Source organism: Oreochromis niloticus, linkage group LG6 (genome assembly GCF_001858045.2).
Source record: "Oreochromis niloticus isolate F11D_XX linkage group LG6, O_niloticus_UMD_NMBU, whole genome shotgun sequence".
Taxonomy (NCBI): Eukaryota; Metazoa; Chordata; class Actinopteri; order Cichliformes; family Cichlidae; genus Oreochromis; species Oreochromis niloticus.
In genome coordinates, this window is record NC_031971.2 from 41713663 (window position 1) to 41740308 (window position 26646).

The following is a 26646-nucleotide window of genomic DNA, read 5'->3' on the forward strand; positions in this document are numbered from 1 at the left end:
TGCTGGAGCCACAGCTGTAAAGCTGCTGGTCATGATATCAGTTTGGTTATCTGGTGAGAGGGAAACATGCAGATGAAACCAGGAGATGTCCTTACTGAATCATCAGAGCTGAACAGGTGATGGAGAAACAGGTTTACCTGTTAGGTGACATGAATGAGTTGAAGGGAAGTTATGAGCTGTTTCTGAGAGACAAATAACACCAGGATCCTTTTCTACGTAGCTGACAACTGGTAACTGTGCAGGGGTGGGTCTAGCAAAGTGTTGCCATGGGGCCAGGTAGGGCATTAACAGGGAAAGGGGGGCACAAAGAAATACTTTTCTTTATTATTCTCATTTAAAATGTCTCGCTTTTAAAAAAATAATTATCTGAGTCTTACAACAAACAATTGATAGATTGATACATATATACCATCAGAACAGTGTACATCACTGTCACAACAGTGTTTATTTTCATTCAAAGGCTTTATGATTTTTCCTATAATGGCGGGCCGGTCTCTAGTCAAAATGCCCGGGACGATATTTTTGTCCCAGTCCAGCCCTGTATGCAGCTCATCTGCAGTCTGGTGTTACCTACATCTTCCTATTCAGAAGGCAGAATTTCCAAGTTCTGAGTACAATCAAAAGCACCACGACTGCAGTTTTTTGTGTTGGATGTAAAAAGCAGGCTAGAATCATGGCGGCGGTCAACGACGGTCCAGGCGTGGGATTTCTCTCGTGGAAATGTGCACATTATTTTTTCCTTTCTATTGGTAGGTGGCACAGTGCACTTGTGGCAAGTAAGCAAGCTAGAAGACTGGCAGTCTGGCTGGGTATCCAGTTACGGAAGCAACACATTAACAAGAGAATTCTGAGTAAAACCAAAGTTACTTTCCCTAGTAACTAGTTACTTTGAAAGTAACGAGTAACTTGAAGTAACTGAGTTACTTTTTTAGAGAAGTAACTAGTAATGTAACTAAGTTACTAATTTAAAGTAACTTACCCAACACTGCCCCCGACACAAACAGAGTAACATAGTGTACGCTGTTAAGTGCCCGGAGGATTGCCAGGACTATACATCGGGGAAACCAAACAACCTCTGGCGAAGCGGATGGCACAGCACAGCAGAGCGACCTCGTCAGGCCAGGACTCTGCAGTCTATTTACACCTACAGGCCAGTGGACACTCTTTCAATGATGAGGATGTACACATCCTGGACAGGGAGGAACGCTGGTTTGAGCGCGGAGTCAAGGAGGCCATTTACGTGAAAAGGGAAAGACCATCTCTGAGTCGAGGAGGGGGCCTAAGGGTACATCTGTCACCATCTTACAATGCTGTGATTGCAGCCATTCCCCAACTCTCTGTGAATGGTACTCATGGCCATTGATCAGTGGGCTGTGATCAGTGGTTGTTGATCAATGGTCATGAGATATTGCATAATTATGATGAAGGAACTGACCTCCCAGCCCATTGTTCCTTCAGTGGGCTGGTTTCAGTCATTGTGCAAATGTCCTGTTTATAAGGTTGGAAACCTGCAGTCAGCTGAGACTGAAGAAGTCACCTGGATGAGTGACAAAACGTTTCTCCCACTGAAAACGTCCAGATGAACAGAATCAACTTTTGGAGATTTACTTACCTGGATGATTGAGCATGCATCAAGACACTTCCAGCCTTGTGCTACCACGGTGTTGTCACGAGTGACAGATACTATGACGTGAGCAGCTGATGCATCAGTAAACATGTGAACATGTGACATGTCACATGTTCACATGTTTACCGCTGAGTTTTTCACCAATGTAGTGAGAGACATTTAGCAGAAATGTGACTAGTTTGTAATGATGCAGAATAAAAACATGCTTACACTTTTTCAGACCAGGTTTCAGCCTTTGCTCTCCACCATGCTCCAGGCTGCAGGAAGAAATAAAGCCAGAATGAACCTTCAGAAGCTTCCTCGTTATCGAGGATCTTTTTGCAAGAGAGCATGTGAGTTTAACAGTAGAGTCCATACCTGAGACTGTCAAGTCTCCACTGTGGATCCTTCAGTCCGGCAGTCAGTAGCTTCACCCCTAGGTCTCCTGGATGGTTGTAGCTCAGGTCCAACTCTCTTAAGTGTGAGGGGTTGGATTTCAGAGCTGAGCCCAGACAGATACAGCCTTCCTCTGAGATCTGACAGCCTGACAGCCTGGACACAACCGGAAATAAAGAATGACATATTATTTCTATTATTATATCTATTATTATTTCATATTAGTATCATTTCTGTTATGGTCAGGCCACATCCAGAGTAATTTGAAAATAATTTTTATGGTCTGTCACTCATCCACCTCATGAAACACATATATTTCCATTGAGTGAGTACAAAACAAGAATTACAAAACTTTGTAATGTCTTCATATGTTGATCATCCTCTCATAACCACTCAGTTTTTAGAAACAGAATGACTGTGTATCTACTGGAACTGTTTTTATGTTATTTCTCCAGGCCTACAGGGGGCGCAGGTTCACACAGTTTGCTATGTTGAGCCAATTAGTTATTAGAAGAATTGTGATAGAAAGTGTTTGCTCATGAGTGAAGCAAGACATGGGGCCTGTCTCAATATGCGTACTTGTGCGTACTTGCGTTCTCGTGTACTGGTGATACGTCATCAGTCGGAGACCAAGTACTGTTCCAATTCAAAGTACGCATCAAGCCAAGAATGCGAAAAATTCCCGGATGTGTTCTCGCTCCGCCTGCTTTATCAAGCATGCATCGGTGGTGACTTGTGTGGACTTGGTACAGCTAAATATCCCAGAATGCATTTCGTCCAAAACTCAAACGCGGCAATGGTGGACGAGTGCGGCTAAAAACTTTTAAATATTACTCTTTCTGGGTCACAAAATAAACTTTTAAGTTATTTTCCAGCGAGAGTGTAGCTGTGTAAGCTTCAAATATCTGCTCGATTTATCAAGATATCATATATTTCCAAATGTGCTCCGACGTTTTCGGAGATGTCTGTGACCCGCCAGCTCCATAGCAGACAGCGAGGTCAAGGATCACTAGAGCCGGCGAGAACAGCGGACTCTCGGCACATCGTTTTTAACCCCTCCCCCGTGCGGTCTTTTCGATACTCAGGTTAAACAAACCCAAACCCCAGCAGCTGTCTATTGTATTGAGTGTCCACTAAAATAAAAATAAAAGCGTTCTAACATCTCACCTGTTTGTTTTTATTAAGGCATACATGTACACTAGTTTTATTAATAGAGATTTTGCTGCTGAGGTTAAACATGATAAATAAGTCACTTAGATCACTTCTAAATGTTAATAGTTGGTTTATTTCAGTGTTTTATTTGTTCCTGAGTAAATCGGTTTGGCTGAGATTAAAGTTAAGCTTCATAACATATTACTCACAGTTAAATTAAGAGGGGATGGCAGTAAAAACTCTGGACCTGTGACATCATCAAGTACGCTGGTGTTCCGATTGTATAAATCGCAAGTCCGTACTCGCGTTCTCAGCAAGTCCATACTCACCGAGAACGCGAGTACGGACTTGCGTACATGAGAATTGAGAAAGGGCCATGGGCTGTGTCCCAATCCAGCGACCGCACGCTTCTAAGTATGCATTTTGAGACCTATTTTGTCACAGCGATGCGACGACGGCTGTCCCAATCCGAAGTGTACTCCAAATGCGCCGGCGATTTCTCCAAATTTGAAGTGTGGTCCGGTGTACACTTCGTGATCCCACATATTCCACAATTCATAGCGCGGCGGTGGGTGTGGATAATTTTGCCGAAAAATACAGCAGACGGCTGAAGCGGAGGAGCCGAAGAGTAAACTTTCGAAAGTAAGTACTGAGTATTATGTCACTTATTTATGTACAAATGTTTAATAATGAAGAACATTAAAACACTAGAAAGTGCATTTTCTGAAGAAACTGCAGTGTGAATGCTGAAATCTGACGTTCACACAGAAGAACTTGGAAAATAGCTGAAAATGTTTTAAATGTAAATTAGAAAAAGATGAGTAATGACAAAATAAAATTTAGAGTCAGAAAACATCTGAATGAATATTAAAAGTTCATATTTTTTGAATCACTGAATGACTAAAATGTGATCCCTCCATTTGGATCCACACAGTTTTAAAGGCTTACATCTCTGAGCTTTGAAAGACACAGTGTTGGAAAGAGAACAACGATGGCTACGTTTTGAGGGTAAAATGATGGCTGTAGAGCAAACACTGTGGACACAGCAGCAGTTGAAAGAGAAGTGTTTAAGATGAATCTTGGCACAGTGAGAGAGAGAGCTCGTTAGGCAGGCAGGTGTGAGCCTGGTTGCTATAGTGACTGCACCCAATGGCTCCATACACACGCACACAGACATGCGCCTCACTTTTGCTGCTTAAAATGAACAGAAAAGTCAGCCCGAAACAAATCGTTCCCAAAAGAAAACGACAACTTGTATTGCCGTGAGTTGCAGCAATATCCAGTCTACCAAATTCTCAGTTTTCATGCCTGTGGAGTTTATTTTATGGACGTGGTGACAGTGTAAAGACAGCCTGTACTTCTGATTTTCAAACAAACTTTCTGAGCCATTTTAACATTGGACTCTATGGAAGAGTTGGAGGGAGGAGGCTGTGCATTGGTGACATTTATGAAAGAACCATAACACCTATTACAATAATAAACACATTGGATGAAAGAGGGCAACAATTGCTACATTTTGAGGGTAAAATGATGGCTGTAGAGCGAACATTGTGGACGCAGCAGCAGTTTTAAGAAAAGATTTTAAGATAAATTTTCCCCCTCCTCTCACTCTACCAGTTGAGCTGTCTCACTCTAGCTGCAACATTCCGTCCCATACACACCCATTAAAAACTCTGAAACGGCTGGAAAAAAAGCATGAAACTTAAACTGGTACTGAAGAAATATTATAATAGATATTGAAAAGATAAATACAAGTTGAATAGCTGAATGTCTTGGCTTCTATTTAAAGTTTGAATGGTGGCTCTACGTCGATGTATGTGGAAGTAGTTGGAGTTGAAAAATGAGTAAGTTGAAGGAGAATTTGAAGGATCTCCCCATTGAAATACATGGGAAATTTTTGTTCAATAAAGTTGAATAATTTAAAATATGTAAATGTTAAAAATGAGAAAAATAGAAGCACACTTGTCCAAAAGAAGAGGAATCTAACGGTGTTTGAATGATTTTTCTAAGTTGAACGGTTTTGAAGGAGATAGATGGCGATAAACGTATGGAAAAGAAAATAATAACTAGAAAGTGCATTTTCTGAAGAAACTGCAGTGTGAATGCTTGAATCTGAATGTATGCACTGAAATGAAATAATTACTGAATTTAAGTTAAAAATTTTGAATGAGATAAAAAAAAAATGAATTTTTAAACTGAAAACAAAAGTGCTGAACTGCTAAAAGCTGACAATCACACAGAAGAAGTTGGAAAATAGCTGAAAAGTTTTTAAATTAAAATTCAAAAAACCTAAGAAATGAGAAAAGAAAAATTTAGAGTCAGAAAACATCTGAATGAATATTAAAAGTTCATATTCTTTGAATCACTGAATGACTAAAATGTGATCCCTCCACTTGGATCCACACAGTTTACAAAGTTTGTATCTATGAGCTTTGAAAGACATGGTGCTGGAAAGAGAACAACGATGGCGACCTTTTGAGGGTAAAATGGTGGCAGTAGAGCAAACACTGTGGACACAGCAGCAGTTGAAAGAGAAGTGTTTAAGATGAATCTTGGCAGAGTGAGAGAGAGCTCGTTAAGCAGGCAGGTGTGAGCCTGGTTGCTATAGTGACTGCACCCAATGGCTCCATACACACGCACACAGACATGCGCCTCACTTTTGCTGTTTAAAATGAACAGAAATGTCAGCCCGAAACAAATCGTTCCCAAAAGAAAACGACAACTTGTATTGACAAAATTCTTTCACCGTGAGCGGCAGCAATGTCCAGTCTACCTAATTCTCATTTTTCATGCCTGTGGAGTTTATTATATGGACGTGGTGACAGTGTAAAGACAGCCTGTACTTCTGATTTTCAAACGAACCTTCTGAGCCATTTTAACATTAGAGTCTATGGAAGAGTTGGAGGGAGGAGGCTGTGCTTTGGTGACATTTATGACAGAACCATAACACCTAGTACAATAGTAAACACATTGGATGAAAGAGGACAGCGATGGCTACGTTTTGTGGGTAAAATCATACCTGTAGAGCAAACGCTGCGGACACAGCAGCAGTTTTAAAAAAGATTTTAAGATTAATTTTTTTGCTCCTCTCACTCTAGCAGTTGAGCTGTCTCACTCTAGCCCCAACATTCCGTCCCATACACACCCATTATAAACTCTGAAACGGCTGAAAAAAAGAATGAAACTTACACTGGAACTGAAGAAAAAGTATAATAGATATTGAAAAGATAAATACAAGTTGAATAGTGGAAGGTCTTGGCTTCGTTTTAAAGTTTGAATGGTGGCTCTATGTCAACGTATGTGGAAGTAGATACATTTGAAAGAGGAGTAAGTTGAATGAGGATTTGAAGGGTCTCCCCATTGAAATACATGGGAAATTTTTGTTGAATAAAGTTGAATAATTTAAAAAATATAAAAGTTAAAAATGAGAAAAATACAAGCAGTCATGTCCAAAAGAAGAGGAATCTAATGGTGTTTCAATGGTTTTTCTAAGTTGAATGGTGTTGAAGGAGATAGATGCCAAAAAACGTACGGAATAGATAAAACGGAATAACTAGAAAGTGCATTTTCTGAAGAAACTGCAGTGTGAATGCTTGAATCTGAATGTATGCACTGAAATGAATTAATTGCTGAATTTTAAGTTAAAAATAAAAATGTTGAATGAGCTGGAAAATACAGAGTTTTTAACCTGAAAACAAAAGTGCAGAACTTTTGAAAGCTGATGTTCACACAGAAGAAGTTGGAAAATAGCTGAAAAATTTTTAAATTAAAATTTGGAAAACCTAAGAAATGAGAACAGAAAATTTAGAGTCAGAAAACATCTGAATGAATATTAAAAGTTCATATTCTTTGAATCACTGAATGACTAGAATGTGATCCCTCCACTTGGATCCACACAGTTTAAAAACGTTACATCTCTGAGCTTTGAAAGACACAGTGTTGGAAAGAGAACAACGATGGCGACGTTTTGAGGGTAAAATGATGGCTGTAGACCAAACACTGTGGACACAGCAGCAGTTGAAAGAGAAGTGTTTAAGATGAATCTTGGCACAGTGAGAGACAGAGCTCGTTAGGCAGGCAGGTGTGAGCCTGGTTGCTATAGTGACCGCACCCACTGGCTCCATACACACGCGCACAGACATGCGCCTCACTTTTGCTGCTTAAAATGAACAGAAAAGTCAGGTCGAAACAAATCGCTCCCAAATGAAAAGTACAGGTCCTATTGACAAAATTCTTTCACCGTGAGCGACAGCAATGTCCAGTCTACCTAATTCTCAGTTTTCATGCCTGTGGAGTCTATTATAGGGACGTGGTGACAGTGTAAAGACACCATGCTCTTCTGATTTTCAAACGAACCTTCTGAGCCATTTTAACATTAGAGTCTATGGAGGAGTTGGAGGGAGGAGGCTGTGCTTTGGTGACATTTATGAAAGAACCATAACACCTAGTACAATAGTAAACACATTGGATGAAAGAGGACAGCGATGGCTACGTTTTGAGGGTAAAATCATACCTGTAGAGCAAACGCTGCGGACACAGCAGCAGTTTTAAAAAATATTTTAAGATTAATTTTTTTGCTCCTCTCACTCTAGCAGTTGAGCTGCCTCACTCTAGCCCCAACATTCCGTCCCATACACACCCATTATAAATTCTGAAACGGCTGAAAAAACATCATGAAACTTAAACTGGAACTGAAGCAAAAGTATAACAGATATTGAAAAGATAAATACAAGTTGAATAGTTGAATGTCTTGTCTTCGTTTTAAAGTTTGAATGGTGGCTCTATGTCAACGTATGTTGAAGTAGTAGGAGTTTAAAAATGAGTAAGTTGAATGAGGATTTGAAGGGTCTCCCCATTGAAATACATGGGAAATTTTTGTTGAAAAAAGTTGAATAAAATTAAAAATATAAATATTAAAAATGAGAAAAATAGAAGCAGTCGTGTCCAAAAGAAGAGGAATCTAACGGTGTTTGAATGGTTTTTCTAAGTTGAACGGTTTTGAAGTAGTAGGACTACAAAAAACGTACGGAATAGATAATAATAATAACTAGAAAGTGCATTTTCTGAAGAAACTGCAGTGTGAATGCTTGAATCTGAATGTATTCACTGAAATGAATTAATTGCTGAATTTTAAGTTAAAAATGTTGAATGAGATGAAAAATATAGAAATTTGCACCTGAAAACAAAAAAGCTGAACTGCTAAAAGCTGACATCCACACAGAAGTTGGAAAAGAGCTGAAAATGTTTTAAATGTAAATTAGAAAAACATAAGAAATGACAAAAGACTATTTAGAGTCAGAAAACATCTGAATGAATATTAAAAGTTCATATTCTTTGAATCACTGAATGACTAAAATGTGATCCCTCCACTTGGATCCACACAGTTTTAAAGGTTTACATCTCTGAGCTTTGAAAGACACGCTGTTGGAAAGAGAAGAACGATGGCTTCATTTTGAGGGTAAAATGATGGCTGTAGAGCAAACACTGTGGACACAGCAGCAGTTGAAAGAGAAGTGTTTAAGATGAATCTTGGCAGAGTGAGAGACAGAGCTCGTTAGGCAGGCAGGTGTGAGCCTGGTTGCTATAGTAACTGCACCCAGTGGCTCCATACACACGCGCACAGACATGCGCCTCACTTTTGCTGCTTAAAATGAACAGAAAAGTCAGGTCGAAACAAATCGCTCCCAAATGAAAAGTACAGGTCCTATTGACGAAATTCTTTCACCGTGAGCGGCAGCAATGTCCAGTCTACCTAATTCTCAGTTTTCATGCCTGTGGAGTTTATTATATGGACGTGGTGACAGTGTAAAAACACCATGCTCTTCTGATTTTCAAACGAACCTTCTGAGCCATTTTAACATTAGAGTCTATGGAGGAGTTGGAGGGAGGAGGCTGTGCTTTGGTGACATTTATGAAAGAACCATAACACCTAGTACAATAGTAAACACATTGGATGAAAGAGGACAGCGATGGCTACGTTTTAAGGGTAAAATCATACCTGTAGACCAAACACCGTGGACACAGCAGCAGTTTTAAAAAATATTTTAAGATTAATTTTTTTGCTCCTCTCACTCTAGCAGTTCAGCTGTCTCACTCTAGCCCCAACATTCCGTCCCATACACACCCATTATAAACTCTGAAACGGCTGAAAAACATCATGAAACTTAAACTGGAACTGAAGAAAAAGTATAATAGATATTGAAAAGATAAATACAAGTTGAATAGTTGAATGTCTTGTCTTCGTTTTAAAGTTTGAATGGTGGCTCTATGTCAACGTATGTGGAAGTAGATACAGTTTGAAAATGAGTAAGTTGAATGAGGATTTGAAGGGTCTCCCCATTGAAATACATGGGAAATTTTTGATGAAAAAAGTTGAATAATTTTAAAAATATAAATGTTATAAATGAGAAAAGTAGAAGCAGTCTTGTCCAAAAGAAGAGGAATCTAACGGTGTTTGAATGGTTTTTCTAAGTTGAACGGTTTTGAAGGAGATAGAGTACAAAAAACGTACGGAATAGATAATAATAAAATAGAACTAGAAAGTGCATTTTCTGAAGAAACTGCAGTGTGAATGCTTGAATCTGAATATATGCACTGAAAAGAATTAATTGCTGAATTTTAAGTTAAAAATGTTGAATGAGATGAAAAATACAGAAATTTTCACCTGAAAACAAAAGTGCTGAACTGCTAAAAGCTGACAAGCACAGAGAAGAAGTTGGAAAATGGCTGAAAATGTTTTAAATGTAAATTAGAAAAACCTGAGTAATGAGAAAAGACTATTTAAAGTCAGAAAACATCTGAATGAATATTAAAAGTTCATATTCTTTGAATCACTGAATGACTAAAATATGATCCCTCCATTTGGATCCACACAGTTTTAAAGGTTTACATCTCTGAGCTTTGAAAGACACGCTGTTGGAAAGAGAACAACGATGGCTTCGTTTTGAGGGTAAAATGATGGCTGTAGAGCAAACACTGTGGACACAGCAGCTGTTGAAAGAGAAGTGTTTAAGATGAATCTTGGCACAGTGAGAGACAGAGCTCGTTAGGCAGGCAGGTGTGAGCCTGGTTGCTATAGTGACTGAGCCAGGGGCTCCATACACACGCACAGAGACATGCACCTCACTTTTGCTGCTTAAAATGAACAGAAACGTCAGCCCCAAACAAATCCTTCCCAAATGAAAAGTACAGGTCCTATTGACGAAATTCTTTCACCGTGAGCGGCAGCAATGTCTAGTCTACCTAATTCTCAGTTTTCATGCCTGTGGAGTTTATTATATGGACGTGGTGACAGTGTAAAAACACCATGCTCTTCTGATTTTCAAACGAACCTTCTGAGCCATTTTAACATTAGAGTCTATGGAGGAGTTGGAGGGAGGAGGCTGTGCTTTGGTGACATTTATGAAAGAACCATAACACCTAGGACAATAGTAAACACATTGGATGAAAGAGGACAGCGATGGCTACGTTTTGAGGGTAAAATCAGACCGGTAGAGCAAACGCTGCGGACACAGCAGCAGTTTTAAAAAATATTTTAAGATTAATTTTTTCGCTCCTCTCACTCTGGCAGTTGAAGCTCTCACTCTAACCTCCAACATTCCGTCCCATACACACCCATTATAAACTCTGAAATGGCTGAAAAAACATCATGAAACTTAAACTGGAACTGAAGAAAAAGTATAACAGATATTGAAAAGATAAATACAAGTTGAATAGTTGAATGTCTTGTCTTCGTTTTAAAGTTTGAATGGTGGATCTATGTCAACGTATGTGGAAGTAGTAGGAGTTTAAAAATGAGTAAGTTGAATGAGGATTTGAAGGGTCTCCCTATTGAAATACATGGGAAATTTTTGTTGAAAAAAGTTGAATAAAATTAAAAATATAAATGTTAAAAATGAGAAAAATAGAAGCAGTCATGTCCAAAAGAAGAGGAATCTAACGGTGTTTGAATGGTTTTTCTAAGTTGAACGGTTTTGAAGTAGTAGGACTACAAAAAACGTACGGAATAGATAATAATAATAATAATAATAAAGATTACAACAACTATACTGTGAATGCTTTTACAAGCATTCACACTAATAATAATAAAGATTACAACAACTATACTGTGAATGCTTTTACAAGCATTCACACTAACTAGAAATGCATTTTCTGAAGAAACTGCAGTGTGAATGCTTGAATCTGAATGTATGCACTGAAATGAATTAATTGCTGAATTTTAAGTTTAAAATATTGAATGAGATGAAAAATACAGAAATTTTCACCTGAAAACAAAAGTGCTGAACTGCTAAAAGCTGACAAGCACAGAGAAGAAGTTGGAAAAGAGCTGAAAATGTTTTAAATGTAAATTAGAAAAACCTAAGTAATGAGAAAAGAAAATTTAGAGTCAGAAAACATCTGAATGAATATTAAAAATTCATATTCTTTGAATCACTGAATGACTAAAATGTGATCCCTCCACTTGAATCCACACAGTTTAAAAACTTTACATCTCTGAGCTTTGAAAGACACAGTGTTGGAAAGAGAACAACGATGGCTTCGTTTTGAGGGTAAAATGATGGCTGTAGCGCAAACACTGTGGACACAGCAGCAGTTGAAAGAGAAGTGTTTAAGATGAATCTTGGCACAGTGAGAGAGAGAGCTCGTTAAGCAGGCAGGTGTGAGCCTGGTTGCTATAGTGACTGCACCCAATGGCTCCATACACACGCAGACATGCACCTCACTTTTGCTGCTTAAAATGAACAGAAAAGTCAGGCCGAAACAAATCGCTCCCAAATGAAAAGTATAAGTCGTATTGACAAAATTCTTTCACCGTGAGCGGCAGCAATGTCTAGTCTACCTAATTCTCAGTTTTCATGCCTGTGGAGTTTATTATATGGACGTGGTGACAGTGTAAAGACAGCCTGCTCTTCTGATTTTCAAAGGAACTTTCTGAGCCATTTTAACATTGGAGTCTATGGAGGAGTTGGAGGGAGGAGGCTGTGCTTTGGTGACATTTATGAAAGAACCATAACACCTAGCACAATAGTAAACACATTGGATGAAAGAGGACAGCGATGGCTACGTTTTGAGGGTAAAATCATACCTGTAGAGCAAACGCTGCGGACACAGCAGCAGTTTTAAAAAAGATTTTAAGATTAATTTTTTTGCTCCTCTCACTCTAGCAGTTGAGCTGTCTCACTCTAGCCCCAACATTCCGTCCCATACACACCCATTATAAACGCTGAAACGGCTGAAAAAACATCATGAAACTTAAACTGGAACTGAAGAAAAAGTATAACAGATATTGAAAAGATAAATACAATTTGAATAGTTGAATGTCTCGTCTTCGTTTTAAAGTTTGAATGGTGGCTCTATGTCAACGTATGTTGAAGTAGATACAGTTTGAAAATGAGTAAGTTGAATGAGGATTTGAAGGGTCTCCCCATTGAAATACATGGGAAATTTTTGTTGAAAACAGTTGAATAATTTTAAAAATATAAATGTTAAAAATGAGAAAAGTAGAAGCACACTTGTCCAAAAGAAGAGGAATCTAACGGTGTTTGAATGGTTTTTCTAAGTTGAACGGTTTTGAAGGAGATAGATGCACAAAAACGTACGGAATATGATATAATAATAATAATAACTAGAAAGTGCATTTTCTGAAGAAACTGCAGTGTGAATGCTTGAATCTGAATGTATGCACTGAAATGAATTAATTGCTGAATTTTAAGTTAAAAATGTTGAATGAGCTGAAAAATACAGAAATTTGCACCTGAAAACAAAAGTGCTGAACTGCTAAAAGCTGACAGCCACAGAAAAGAAGTTGGAAAATAGCTGAAAATGTTTTAATTGTAAATTAGAAAAACATAAGAAATGAAAAAAGAAAATTTAAAGTCAAAAAACACCTGAATGAATATTAAAAGTTCATATTCTTTGAATCACTGAATGACTAAAGTGTAATCCCTACACTTGGATCCACACACTTTTAAAGGTTTACATCTCTGAGCTTTGAAAGACATGCTGTTGGAAAGAGAAGAACGATGGCTTCGTTTTGAGGGTAAAATGATGGCTGTAGAGCAAACACTGTGGACACAGCAGCAGTTGAAAGAGAAGTGTTTAAGATGAATCTTGGCACAGTGAGAGACAGAGCTCGTTAGGCAGGCAGGTGTGAGCCTGGTTGCTATAGTAACTGCACCCAATGGCTCAGTACACACACACACAGACATGCACCTCACTTTTGCTGCTTAAAATGAACAGAAAAGTCAGGCCGAAACAAATCGCTCCCAAATGAAAAGTACAGGTCCTATTGACGAAATTCTTTCACCGTGAGCGCCAGCAATGTCCAGTCTACCTAATTCTCAGTTTTCATGCCTGTGGAGTTTATTATATGGACGTGGTGACAGTGTAAAAACACCATGCTCTTCTGATTTTCAAACGAACCTTCTGAGCCATTTTAACATTAGAGTCTATGGAGGAGTTGGAGGGAGGAGGCTGTGCTTTGGTGACATTTATGAAAGAACCATAACACCTAGTACAATAGTAAACACATTGGATGAAAGAGGACAGCGATGGCTACGTTTTGAGGGTAAAATCATACCTGTAGACCAAACGCTGCGGACACAGCAGCAGTTTTAAAAAAGATTTTAAGATTAATTTTTTCGCTCCTCTCACTCTAGCAGTTGAGCTGTCTCACTCTAGCCCCAACATTCCGTCCCATACACACCTATTATAAACTCTGAAACGGCTGAAAAAACATCATGAAACTTAAACTGGAACTGAAGAAAAAGTATAACAGATATTGAAAAGATAAATACAAGTTGAATAGTTGAATGTCTTGTCTTCGTTTTAAAGTTTGAATGGTAGCTCTATGTCAACGTATGTTGAAGTAGATACAGTTTGAAAATGAGTAAGTTGAATGAGGATTTGAAGGGTCTCCCATTGAAATACATGGGAAATTTTTGTTGAAAAAGTTGAATAATTTAAAATATAAATGTTATAAATGAGAAAATAGAAGCAGTCATGTCCTAAAGAAGAGGAATCTAACGGTGTTTGAATGGTTTTTCTAAGTTGAACGGTTTTGAAGGAGATAGATGCACAAAAACGTACGGAATATGATATAATAATAATAATAATAAAGATTACAACAACAATACTGTGAATGCTTTTACAAGCATTCACACTAATAATAAAGATTACAACAACAATACTGTGAATGCTTGTAAAAGCATTCACACTAATAAAGATTACAACAACTATACTGTGAATGCTTTTACAAGCATTCACACTAATAATAACTAGAAAGTGCATTTTCTGAAGAAACTGCAGTGTGAATGCTTGAATCTGAATATATGCACTGAAAAGAATTAATTGCTGAATTTTAAGTTAAAAATGTTGAATGAGATGACAAATACAGAAATTTGCACCTGAAAACAAAAAAGCTGAACTGCTAAAAGCTGACAAGAACAGAGAAGAAGTTGGAAAATAGCTGAAAATGGTTTAAATGTAAATTAGAAAAACCTAATTAATGAGAAAAGAAATTTTAGAGTCAGAAAACATCTGAATGAATATTAAAAGTTCATATTCTTTGAATCACTGAATGACTAAAATGTGATCCCTCCACTTGGATCCACACAGTTTAAAAACTTTACATCTCTGAGCTTTGAAAGACACAGTGTTGGAAAGAGAACAACGATGGCTTCGTTTTGAGGGTAAAATGATGGCTGTAGAGCAAACACTGTGGACACAGCAGCAGTTGAAAGAGAAGTGTTCAAGATGAATCTTGGCACAGTGAGAGAGAGCTCGTTAGGCAGGCAGGTGTGAGCCTGGTTGCTATAGTGACTGAGCCAGGGGCTCCATACACACGCACACAGACATGCACCTCACTTTTGCTGCTTAAAATGAACAGAAAAGTCAGCCCCAAACAAATCCTTCCCAAATGAAAAGTACATGTCGTATTGACAAAATTCTTTCACCGTGAGTGGCAGCAATGTCTAGTCTACCTAATTCTCAGTTTTCATGCCTGTGGAGTTTATTATATGGACGTGGTGACAGTGTAAAGACAGCATGCTCTTCTGATTTTCAAAGGAACTTTCTGAGCCATTTTAACATTGGAGTCTATGGAGGAGTTGGAGGGAGGAGTCTGTGCTTTGGTGACATTTATGAAAGAACCATAACACCTAGTACAACAGTAAACACATTGGATGAAAGAGGACAGCGATGGCTACGTTTTGAGGGTAAAATCATACCTGTAGAGCAAACGCTGCGGACACAGCAGCAGTTTTAAAGAAGATTTTAAGATTAATTTTTTCGCTCCTCTCACTCTAGCAGTTCAGCTGTCTCACTCTAGCCCCAACATTCCGTCCCATACACACCCATTATAAACTCTGAAACGGCTGAAAAAACATCATGAAACTTAAACTGGAACTGAAGAAAAAGTATAACAGATATTGAAAAGATAAATACAATTGAATAGTTGAATGTCTTGTCTTCGTTTTAAAGTTTGAATGGTGGCTCTATGTCAACGTATGTTGAAGTAGATACAGTTTGAAAATGAGTAAGTTGAATGAGGATTTGAAGGGTCTCCCCATTGAAATACATGGGAAATTTTTGTTGAAAAAAGTTGAATAATTTTAAAAATATAAATGTTATAAATGAAAAAAGTAGAAGCAGTCATGTCCAAAAGAAGAGGAATCTAATGGTGTTTGAATGGTTTTTCTAAGTTGAACGGTTTTGAAGGAGATAGAGTACAAAAAACGTACGGAATCTATAATAATAAAATAGAATAAAGATTAGAAGAACAATACTGTGAATGCTTTTACAAGCATTCACACTAATAACTAGAAAGTGCATTTTCTGAAGAAACTGCAGTGTGAATGCTTGAATTTGAATATATGCACTGAAAAGAATTAATTGCTGAATTTTAAGTTAAAAATGTTGAATGAGATGAAAAATACACAAATTTTCACCTGAAAACAAAAGTGCTGAACTGCTAAAAGCTGACAAGCACAGAGAAGAAGTTGGAAAATAGCTAAAAATGTTTTAAATGTAAATTAGAAAAACCTAAGTAATGAGAAAAGAAAATTTAGAGTCAGAAAACATCTGAATGAATATTAAAAGTTCATATTCTTTGAATCACTGAATGACTAAAATGTGATCCCTCCACTTGGATCCACACAGTTTAAAAACTTTACATCTCTGAGCTTTGAAAGACATGCTGTTGGAAAGAGAAGAACGATGGCGACGTTTTGAGGGTAAAATGATGGCTGTAGGGCAAACACTGTGGACACAGCAGCAGTTGAAAGAGAAGTGTTTAAGATGAATCTTGGCAGAGTGAGGGACAGAGCTCGTTAGGCAGGCAGGTGTGAGCCTGGTTGCTATAGTGACTGCACCCAATGGCCCCATACACACGCAGACATGCACCTCACTTTTGTTGCTTAAAATGAACAGAAAAGTCAGGCCGAAACAAATCGCTCCCAAATGAAAAGTATAAGTCGTATTGACAAAATTCTTTCACCGTGAGCGGCAGCAATGTCTAGTCTACCTAATTCTCAGTTTTCATGCCTGTGGAGTTTATTATATGGACGTGGTGACAGTGTAAAGACAGCCTGCTCTTCTGATTTTCAAACGAACTTTCTGAGCCATTTTAACATTGGAGTCTATGGAGGAGCTGGAGGGAGGAGGCTGTGCTTTGGTGACATTTATGAAAGAACCATAACACCTAGCACAATAGTAAACACATTGGATGAAAGAGGACAGCGATGGCTACGTTTTGAGGGTAAAATCATACCTGTAGACGAAACGCTGCGGACACAGCAGCAGTTTCAAAAAAGATTTTAAGATTAATTTTTTCGCTCCTCTCACTCTAGCAGTTGAGCTGTCTCACTCTAGCCCCAACATTCCGTCCCATACACACCCATTATAAACGCTGAAACGGCTGAAAAAACATCATGAAACTTAAACTGGAACTGAAGAAAAAGTATAACAGATATTGAAAAGATAAATACAAGTTGAATAGTTGAATGTCTTGTCTTCGTTTTAAAGTTTGAATGGTGGCTCTATGTCAACGTATGTTGAAGTAGATACAGTTTGAAAATGAGTAAGTTGAATGAGGATTTGAAGGGTCTCCCCATTGAAATACATGGGAATTTTTGTTGAAAAAAGTTGAATAAAATTAAAAATATAAATGTTAGAAATGAGAAAAATAGAAGCAGTCATGTCCAAAAGAAGAGGAATCTAATGGTGTTTGAATGGTTTTTCTAAGTTGAACGGTTTTGAAGGAGATACAGTACAAAAAACGTACGGAAGAATAAAATATAATAACTAGAAAGTGCATTTTCTGAAGAAACTGCAGTGTGAATGCTTGAATCTGAATGTATGCACTGAAATGAATTAATTGCTGAATTTTAAGTTATAAATGTTGAATGAGATGAAAAATACAGAAGTTTGCACTTGAAAACAAAAGTGCTGAACTGCTAAAAGCTTACAACTACACAGAAGAAGTTGGAAAAGAGCTGAAAATGTTTTAAATGTAAATTAGAAAAACCTAAGAAACGAGAAAAGTCTATTTAGAGCCAGAAAACATCTGAATGAATATTAAAAGTTCATATTCTTTGAATCACTGAATGACTAAAATGTGATCCCTCCACTTGGATCCACACAGTTTGAAAGGTTTACATCTCTGAGCTTGGAAAGACATGGTGCTGGAAAGAGAACAACGATGGCAACATTTTGAGGGTAAAATGATGGCTGTAGAGCAAACACTGTGGACACAGCAGCAGTTGAAAGAGAAGTGTTTAAGATGAATCTTGGCACAGTGAGAGACAGAACTCATTAGGCAGGCAGGTGTGAGCCTGGTTGCTATAGTGACTGCACCCAATGGCTCCATACACACGCTCACAGACATGCACCTCACTTTTGCTGCTTAAAATGAACAGAAAAGTCAGGCCGAAACAAATCGCTCCCAAACGAAAAGTATAGGTCGTATTGACAAAATTCTTTCACCGTGAGCGGCAACAATGTCTAGTCTACCTAATTCTCAGTTTTCATGCCTGTGGAGTTTATTATATGGACGTGGTGACAGTGGAAAGACAGCCTGTACTTCTGGTTTTCAAACGAACCTTCTGAGCCATTTTAACATTAGAGTCTATGGAAGAGTTGGAGGGAGGAGGCTGTGCTTTGGTGACATTTATGAAAGAACCATAACACCTAGGACAATAGTAAACACATTGGATGAAAGAGGACAGCGATGGCTACGTTTTGAGGGTAAAATCATACCTGTAGAGCAAACGCTGCGGACACAGCAGCAGTTTTAAAAAATATTTTAAGATTAATTTTTTCGCTCCTCTCGCTCTAGCAGTTCAGCTGTCTCACTCTAGCCCCAACATTCCGTCCCATACACACCCATTATAAACTCTGAAATGGGTGAAAAAACATCATGAAACTTAAACTGGAACTGAAGAAAAAGTATAATAGATATTGAAAAGATAAATACAAATTGAATAGTTGAATGTTTTGTCTTCGTTTTAAAGTTTGAATGGTGGCTCTATGTCAACGTATGTGGAAGTAGATACAATTTAAAATGAGTAAGTTGAATGAGGATTTGAAGGGTCTCCCCATTGAAATAAATGGGAATTTTTTGTTGAAAAAAGTTAAATAAAATTAAAAATATAAATGTTAAAATGAGAAAATAGAAGCAGTCATGTCCAAAAGAAGAGGAATCTAACGGTGTTTGAATGGTTTTTCTAAGTTGAATGGTTTTGAAGGAGATACAGTACAAAAAACGTACGGAAGAATAAAATATAATAACTAGAAAATGCATTTTCTGAAGAAACTGCAGTGTGAATGCTTGAATCTGAATATATGCGCTGAAATGAATTAATTGCTGAATTTTAAGTTAAAAATGTTGAATGAGATGAAAAATACAGAAATTTGCACCTGAAAACAAAAAAGCTGAACTGCTAAAAGCTGACATCCACAGAGAAGAAGTTAGAAAACAGCTGAAAATGTTTTAAATGTAAATTAGAAAAACCTAAAAAATGAGAAAAGACTATTTAGAGTCAGAAAACATCTGAATGAATATTAAAAGTTCATATTCTTTGAATCACTGAATGACTGAAATGTGATCCCTCCACTTGGATCCACACAGTTTAAAAAGTTTATATTTCTGAGCTTTGAAAGACATGCTGTTGGAAAGAGAAGAACGATGGCGACGTTTTGAGGGTAAAATGATGGCTGTAGGGCAAACACTGTGGACACAGCAGCAGTTGAAAGAGAAGTGTTTAAGATGAATCTTGGCAGAGTGAGGGACAGAGCTCGTTAGGCAGGCAGGTGTGAGCCTGGTTGCTATAGTGACTGCACCCAATGGCCCCATACACACGCAGACATGCACCTCACTTTTGCTGCTTAAAATGAACAGAAAAGTCAGGCCGAAACAAATCGCTCCCAAATGAAAAGTACAGGTCCTATTGACAAAATTCTTTCACCGTGAGCGGCAGCAATGTCTAGTCTACCTAATTCTCAGTTTTCATGCCTGTGGACTTTATTATATGGACGTGGTGACAGTGTAAAGACAGCCTGCTCTTCTGATTTTCAAACGAACTTTCTGAGCCATTTTAACATTGGAGTCTATGGAGGAGCTGGAGGGAGGAGGCTGTGCTTTGGTGACATTTATGAAAGAACCATAACACCTAGCACAATAGTAAACACATTGGATGAAAGAGGACAGCGATGGCTACGTTTTGAGGGTAAAATCATACCTGTAGACGAAACGCTGCGGACACAGCAGCAGTTTTAAAAAAGATTTTCAGATTAATTTTTTCGCTCCTCTCACTCTAGCAGTTGAGCTGTCTCACTCTAGCCCCAACATTCCGTCCCATACACACCCATTATAAACGCTGAAACGGCTGAAAAAACATCATGAAACTTAAACTGGAACTGAAGAAAAAGTATAACAGATATTGAAAAGATAAATACAAGTTGAATAGTTGAATGTCTTGTCTTCGTTTTAAAGTTTGAATGGTGGCTCTATGTCAACATATGTTGAAGTAGATACAGTTTGAAAATGAGTAAGTTGAATGAGGATTTGAAGGGTCTCCCCATTGAAATACATGGGAATTTTTGTTGAAAAAAGTTGAATAAAATTAAAAATATAAATGTTAGAAATGAGAAAAATAGAAGCAGTCATGTCCAAAAGAAGAGGAATCTAATGGTGTTTGAATGGTTTTTCTAAGTTGAACGGTTTTGAAGGAGATACAGTACAAAAAACGTACGGAAGAATAAAATATAATAATAACTAGAAAGTGCATTTTCTGAAGAAACTGCAGTGTGAATGCTTGAATCTGAATGTATGCACTGAAATGAATTAATTGCTGAATTTTTAGTTAAAAATTTTGAATGAGATGAAAAATACAGAAATTTGTACCTGAAAACAAAAAAGCTGAACTGCTAAAAGCTGACAACCACAGAGAAGAAGTTGGAAAAGAGCTGAAAATGTTTTAAATGTAAATTAGAAAAACATAAGAAATGACAAAAGACTATTTAGAGTCAGAAAACATCTGAATGAATATTAAAAGTTCATATTCTTTGAATCACTGAATGACTAAAATGTGATCCCTCCACTTGGATCCACACAGTTTAAAAACTTTACATATCTGAGCTTTCAAAGACACTCTGTTGGAAAGAGAACAACGATGGTGACGTTTTGAGGGTAAAATGATGGCTGTACAGCAAACACTGTGGACACAGCAGCAGTTGAAAGAGAAGTGTTTAAGATGAATCTTGGCAGAGTGAGAGACAGAGCTCATTAGGCAGGCAGGTGTGAGCCTGGTTGCTATAGTGACTGCACCCACTGGCTCCATACACACGCGCACAGACATGCACCTCACTTTTGCTGCTTAAAATGAATAGAAAAGTCAGGTCGAAACAAATCGCTCCCAAATGAAAAGTACAGGTCGTATTGACAAAATTCTTTCACCGTGAGTGGCAGCAATGTCCAGTCTACCTAATTCTCAGTTTTCATGCTTGTGGAGTTTATTATATGGACGTGGTGACAGTGTAAAGACAGCCTGTACTTCTGGTTTTCAAACGAACCTTCTGAGCCATTTTAACATTAGAGTCTATGGAGGAGTTGGAGGGAGGAGGCTGTGCATTGGTGACATTTATGAAAGAACCATAACACCTAGTACAATAGTAAACACATTGGATGAAAGAGGACAGCGATGGCTACGTTTTGAGGGTAAAATCATACCTGTAGACCAAACACCGTGGACACAGCAGCAGTTTTAAAAAATATTTTAAGATTTATTTTTTTGCTCCTCTCACTCTAGCAGTTGAGCTGTCTCACTCTAGCCCCAACATTCCGTCCCATACACACCCATTATAAACTCTGAAACGGGTGAAAAAACATCATGAAACTTAAACTGGAACTGAAGAAAAAGTATAACAGATATTGAAAAGATAAATACAAGTTGAATAGTTGAATGTCTTGTCTTCGTTTTAAAGTTTGAATGGTGGCTCTATGTCAACCTATGTTGAAGTAGATACAGTTTGAAAATGAGTAAGTTGAATGAGGATTTGAAGGGTCTCCCCATTGAAATACATGGGAAATTTTTGTTGAAAAAAGTTGAATAAAATTAAAAATATAAATGTTAAAAATGAGAAAAATAGAAGCAGTCATGTCCAAAAGAAGAGGAATCTAACGGTGTTTGAATGGTTTTTCTAAGTTGAACGGTTTTGAAGGAGATACAGTACAAAAAACGTACGGAATATATAATAAAATATAATAATAATAATAATAAAGATTAGAAGAACAATACTGTGAATGCTTTTACAAGCATTCACACTAATAAAGATTAGAAGAACAATACTGTGAATGCTTTTACAAGCATTCACACTAATAATAAAGACTAGAAAGTGCATTTTCTGAAGAAACTGCAGTGTGAATGCTTGAATCTGAATATATGCACTGAAAAGAATTAATTGCTGAATTTTAAGTTAAAAATGTTGAATGAGATGAAAAATACAGAAATTTTCACCTGAAAACAAAAGTGCTGAACTGCTAAAAGCTGACAAGCACAGAGAAGAAGTTGGAAAATAGCTGAAAATGTTTTAAATGTAAATTAGAAAAACCTGAGTAATGAGAAAAGACTATTTAGAGTCAGAAAACATCTGAATGAATATTAAAAGTTCATATTCTTTGAATCACTGAATGACTAAAATATGATCCCTCCATTTGGATCCACACAGTTTTAAAGGTTTACATCTCTGAGCTTTGAAAGACACGCTGTTGGAAAGAGAAGAACGATGGCTTCATTTTGAGGGTAAAATGATGGCTGTAGACCAAACACTGTGGACACAGCAGCAGTTGAAAGAGAAGTGTTTAAGATGAATCTTGGCAGCGTGAGAGACAGAGCTCGTTAGGCAGGCAGGTGTGAGCCTGGTTGCTATAGTAACTGCACCCACTGGCTCCATACACACGCGCACAGACATGCGCCTCACTTTTGCTGCTTAAAATGAACAGAAAAGTCAGGTCGAAACAAATCGCTCCCAAATGAAAAGTACAGGTCCTATTGACAAAATTCTTTCACCGTGAGCGACAGCAATGTCCAGTCTACCTAATTCTCAGTTTTCATGCTTGTGGAGTTTATTATATGGACGTGGTGACAGTGTAAAGACAGCCTGTACTTCTGGTTTTCAAACGAACCTTCTGAGCCATTTTAACATTAGAGTCTATGGAGGAGTTGGAGGGAGGAGGCTGTGCTTTGGTGACATTTATGAAAGAACCATAACACCTAGTACAATAGTAAACACATTGGATGAAAGAGGACAGCGATGGCTACGTTTTGAGGGTAAAATTATACCTGTAGAGCAAACACCGTGGACACAGCAGCAGTTTTAAAAAAGATTTTCAGATTAATTTTTTTGCTCCTCTCACTCTAGCAGTTCAGCTGTCTCACTCTAGCCCCAACATTCCGTCCCATACACACCCATTATAAACTCTGAAACGGCTGAAAAAACATCATGAAACTTAAACTGGAACTGAAGAAAAAGTATAACAGATATTGAAAAGATAAATACAAGTTGAATAGTTGAATGTCTTGTCTTCGTTTTAAAGTTTGAATGGTGGCTCTATGTCAATGTATGTTGAAGTAGATACAGTTTGAAAATGAGTAAGTTGAATGAGGATTTGAAGGGTCTCCCCATTGAAATACATGGGAAATTTTTGTTGAAAAAAGTTGAATAAAATTAAAAATATAAATGTTAAAAATGAGAAAAATAGAAGCAGTCATGTCCAAAAGAAGAGGAATCTAACGGTGTTTGAATGGTTTTTCTAAGTTGAACGGTTTTGAAGGAGTAGGACTACAAAAAACGTACGGAAGAATAAAATATAATAATAATAAAGATTAGAAGAACAATACTGTGAATGCTTTTACAAGCATTCACACTAATTAGAAGAACAATACTGTGAATGCTTTTACAAGCATTCACACTAATAAAGAGAAACAGAAGAACAATACTGTGAATGCTTTTACAAGCATTCACACTAATTAGAAGAACAATACTGTGAATGCTTTTCAAGCATTCACACTAATAATAAAATAGAATAAAGATTAGAAGAACAATACTGTGACTGCTTTTCAAGCATTCACACTAATAATAAAATAGAATAAAGATTAGAAGAACAATACTGTGAATGTTTGTCAAGCATTCACACTAATTACTGTTGGCCACATGTCGGCAAAGTTATGTGACATTAGCGACGTTAGTACTTTGTGCGTTAACTTGGTTTTAAAGCCTTTACTTTAAAATATACACCGTTCAATCGTTGACCTTAATCTTACAGAGAATGTGATGATTTTATGGATAATTAAAGTCAGTCATAAATCCACAAACACAACAAGCTGAAAGTCAGTGATGCTGCTCGGTTTGCAGTCCTGAATATCATGGCACAAGCAGGATTCACTGCACTGTTAATGTTAGCTATGTTATATTGCTGCCTCTGTTCGGTGGTGTCGAGCCAAACGGACTTTAACGTGTGTTTGAACGAGCTGACGGTTCACTCGTTAAGCTGAAAGAAAGATGCTTTAATCACAGGAGTCACACATGTGTCCACTGGACCATCTGGGAACTCTTCTTGTTTAGCACTCGTAATAACACAAACACTAAATCCTCCTTCTCTTGTGCTGTTTTGTAGCAGTGTGTACACCTGAGACTGTCACCTGTCTGTCTGTCCTGCACTCTCTCTCTGTTTCTGTCTCTCTGATTGTGGAATAAAAGTATGAACATGTATTTATAAGTTACACTTGTGTTTGAATCCTTATCACACATTTGATTTCCATGTGTGACAACTGCAAGTGTCCAGAGTGAGGACAGACTGAGGGACCCACTGCTGCACATCATCTGTGAGGCTTTGCACCCCTGATGATCCACCAGGACAAACTCAGCAGTGTGTGAGGAAGAGGAGGAGGAAGAGCCAGCAGCAGCTGACAGATGGAGAGAATAGACAGACTGTTCCCTGTTTGTGAAGGACTGCTAGGAAAGTTTAACATAACTAATTGTCTGTCCTGAATCAGTCTTATTAGGTAATGTTCAAATAATGTTATCATCCCAGTGTTTTCAGTGTGGGAGAAAGTACTCAGGGCCTTCAAGTTACACACTATGAAAGGCAGCAACAAGTTTCATATTCAGAAACCTAAAGTATGTATCAGCAGCAGAATGGAGCTAAAAATAAATGTTTGTTTCAGTTCTATGAAGCTTTGAGTATTTTGGATTAGTAGCACTGCTGTGTTTGTTGCATCATATTGCTGTAATTGTTTATATGCTTTATATATTCTGAGGTAAGTTGATCTATAGTGTTACATCATATTCTATAAGGATGTTATGGGTTTGTATACTTTCTGCCCAGTTTGACCCATTTAGCAGAAGTCAGCCTGTTTAAGGCTCTGATATCTATTCTGTATGACTTAAAGCAGTTATGACATGCTCTGATTTTCTCACCCAATAAAGGAATATTTCATATATCAGTCTGATCTTCATTCTATCAAAAACAGTTATCACAGCTCATACATTTGCTTTTTACACATATATGTAAGCATTGAGCCAAATTTAGTAATGCCAACATATTAAACGAACAATATTTGTCTCTTATATATAATACATCTGTATATACACTGTGACAAAATGAAATAAAACCCAACAATCATGTGTTTACAGTACCGTGATCTCAGCCTCAGATACTGAACTAATCAAAGTGAGGTCATAAAAAAAATGAGTGAACAAAAAAACATTTTTTCTCCTTCATTTCTGTCAAACAAAGCTGTATGAAACGTTTCTCGCGGTTAGTATCATGGCTGCAAGGCAACCTCAGAAGCGTGACGAAGGCTAGACCATCTCATTTCACAAGCCTCTCACATCCGCACTTCTCGTACTTCCTAGTACGCACCGTACGTAGTACATGAACTACGCGTACTCCGAAGTGTGCGGTCGCTGGATTGGGACACAGCCATGGTGTGTTCCCTCCAATCTAAAGCCATCCACTCCGTTTAATCCCTTTGAGTGGCAATATAGGTAAGTTTCATTTGTCAGACAGGGTATATGATATTATTGAAGTCATTTGGAAATGTTTTAAGTGTTTTATATGTCAATCGAAAGAAGTCCAATCCAAGCTAATGTTTATGTGACATTTCTGAATTTTGTATCTTTTCAGTTTCACATGTTTTTGAATTTGTCAGGGGTGTCGTGTGTGGAGGCGAGGAAAGGATGACCCAAACGCTGGACTCACGGTGCAGGATGATCGGGGTTTATTGAAAGCAGGCTGGATGAACAGAACACGAACTGAAATGGCTGACTGAGTGGACGACTGACTGAAGAACTGAATGGCTGGCTGACTGATCTGAACATACGACATTAACATCACGAGAACATCAATGACACGACACTGGACTGGTTGAACTGAGGAACATAAATACACAGGCTGAGTGAGGAGTGATTAGAAACTGGTGAGTACACAGCTGAACATAATGAACTAACGATAAATGGGAAGAGGACTGAACATAATGCACATGGACCAAGGTTAACACAATAAAACAGGAAGTGAAACAGGCAGAAGATAAACAATGAGGACGAACTGAAAATACTGGGTCAACGACCCAGAAACCCTGACAGAATTAAATCCTGTCCAAATACAACGGGTGCCTGTTCCTAGGAGGAAGTGATGCAAGAGTCTCCTGGCTGGCACCTCCATCTTCATCATCTGTTGTCCAGTATATCCACCCTCCCTCCCGTGCATATGCTCAGACCATCTCAGCCTTTCTTCTAATCTGCACCATGCTCCTGGCCTTCAATTCAACCTGCTCTCCTCTATACATATATACACCTGCCCTCTCTTTATATTATCAGCCAGCTCTCCATTTACCTGTCGTAGCTGCTACTTCAAAGTCCCAACTCTCACCTCCACACTCCTGACTTTCCTTCTCTCTGACTGCCTCCTAAGATCCCTTCCGTCTTTCCTCTTC

The 26646-nt window shown here is 37.9% G+C and overlaps 1 protein-coding gene across 1 annotated transcript in view; it reads right to left on the reverse strand.

Annotated features, from left to right (window-relative positions):
- Nucleotides 1-26646, reverse strand: part of LOC102077504 (NACHT, LRR and PYD domains-containing protein 3) — a 42128-nt gene that overhangs the window by 4298 nt on the left and 11184 nt on the right. The window contains exons 5-6 of the mRNA XM_025908434.1: nt 1985-2158; nt 1838-1884 (exon numbers count right to left, since the gene is read on the reverse strand). Of these exons, the coding sequence (XP_025764219.1) occupies nt 1838-1884; nt 1985-2158 (221 nt within the window). The remainder of the gene's footprint in view (nt 1-1837; nt 1885-1984; nt 2159-26646) is intronic.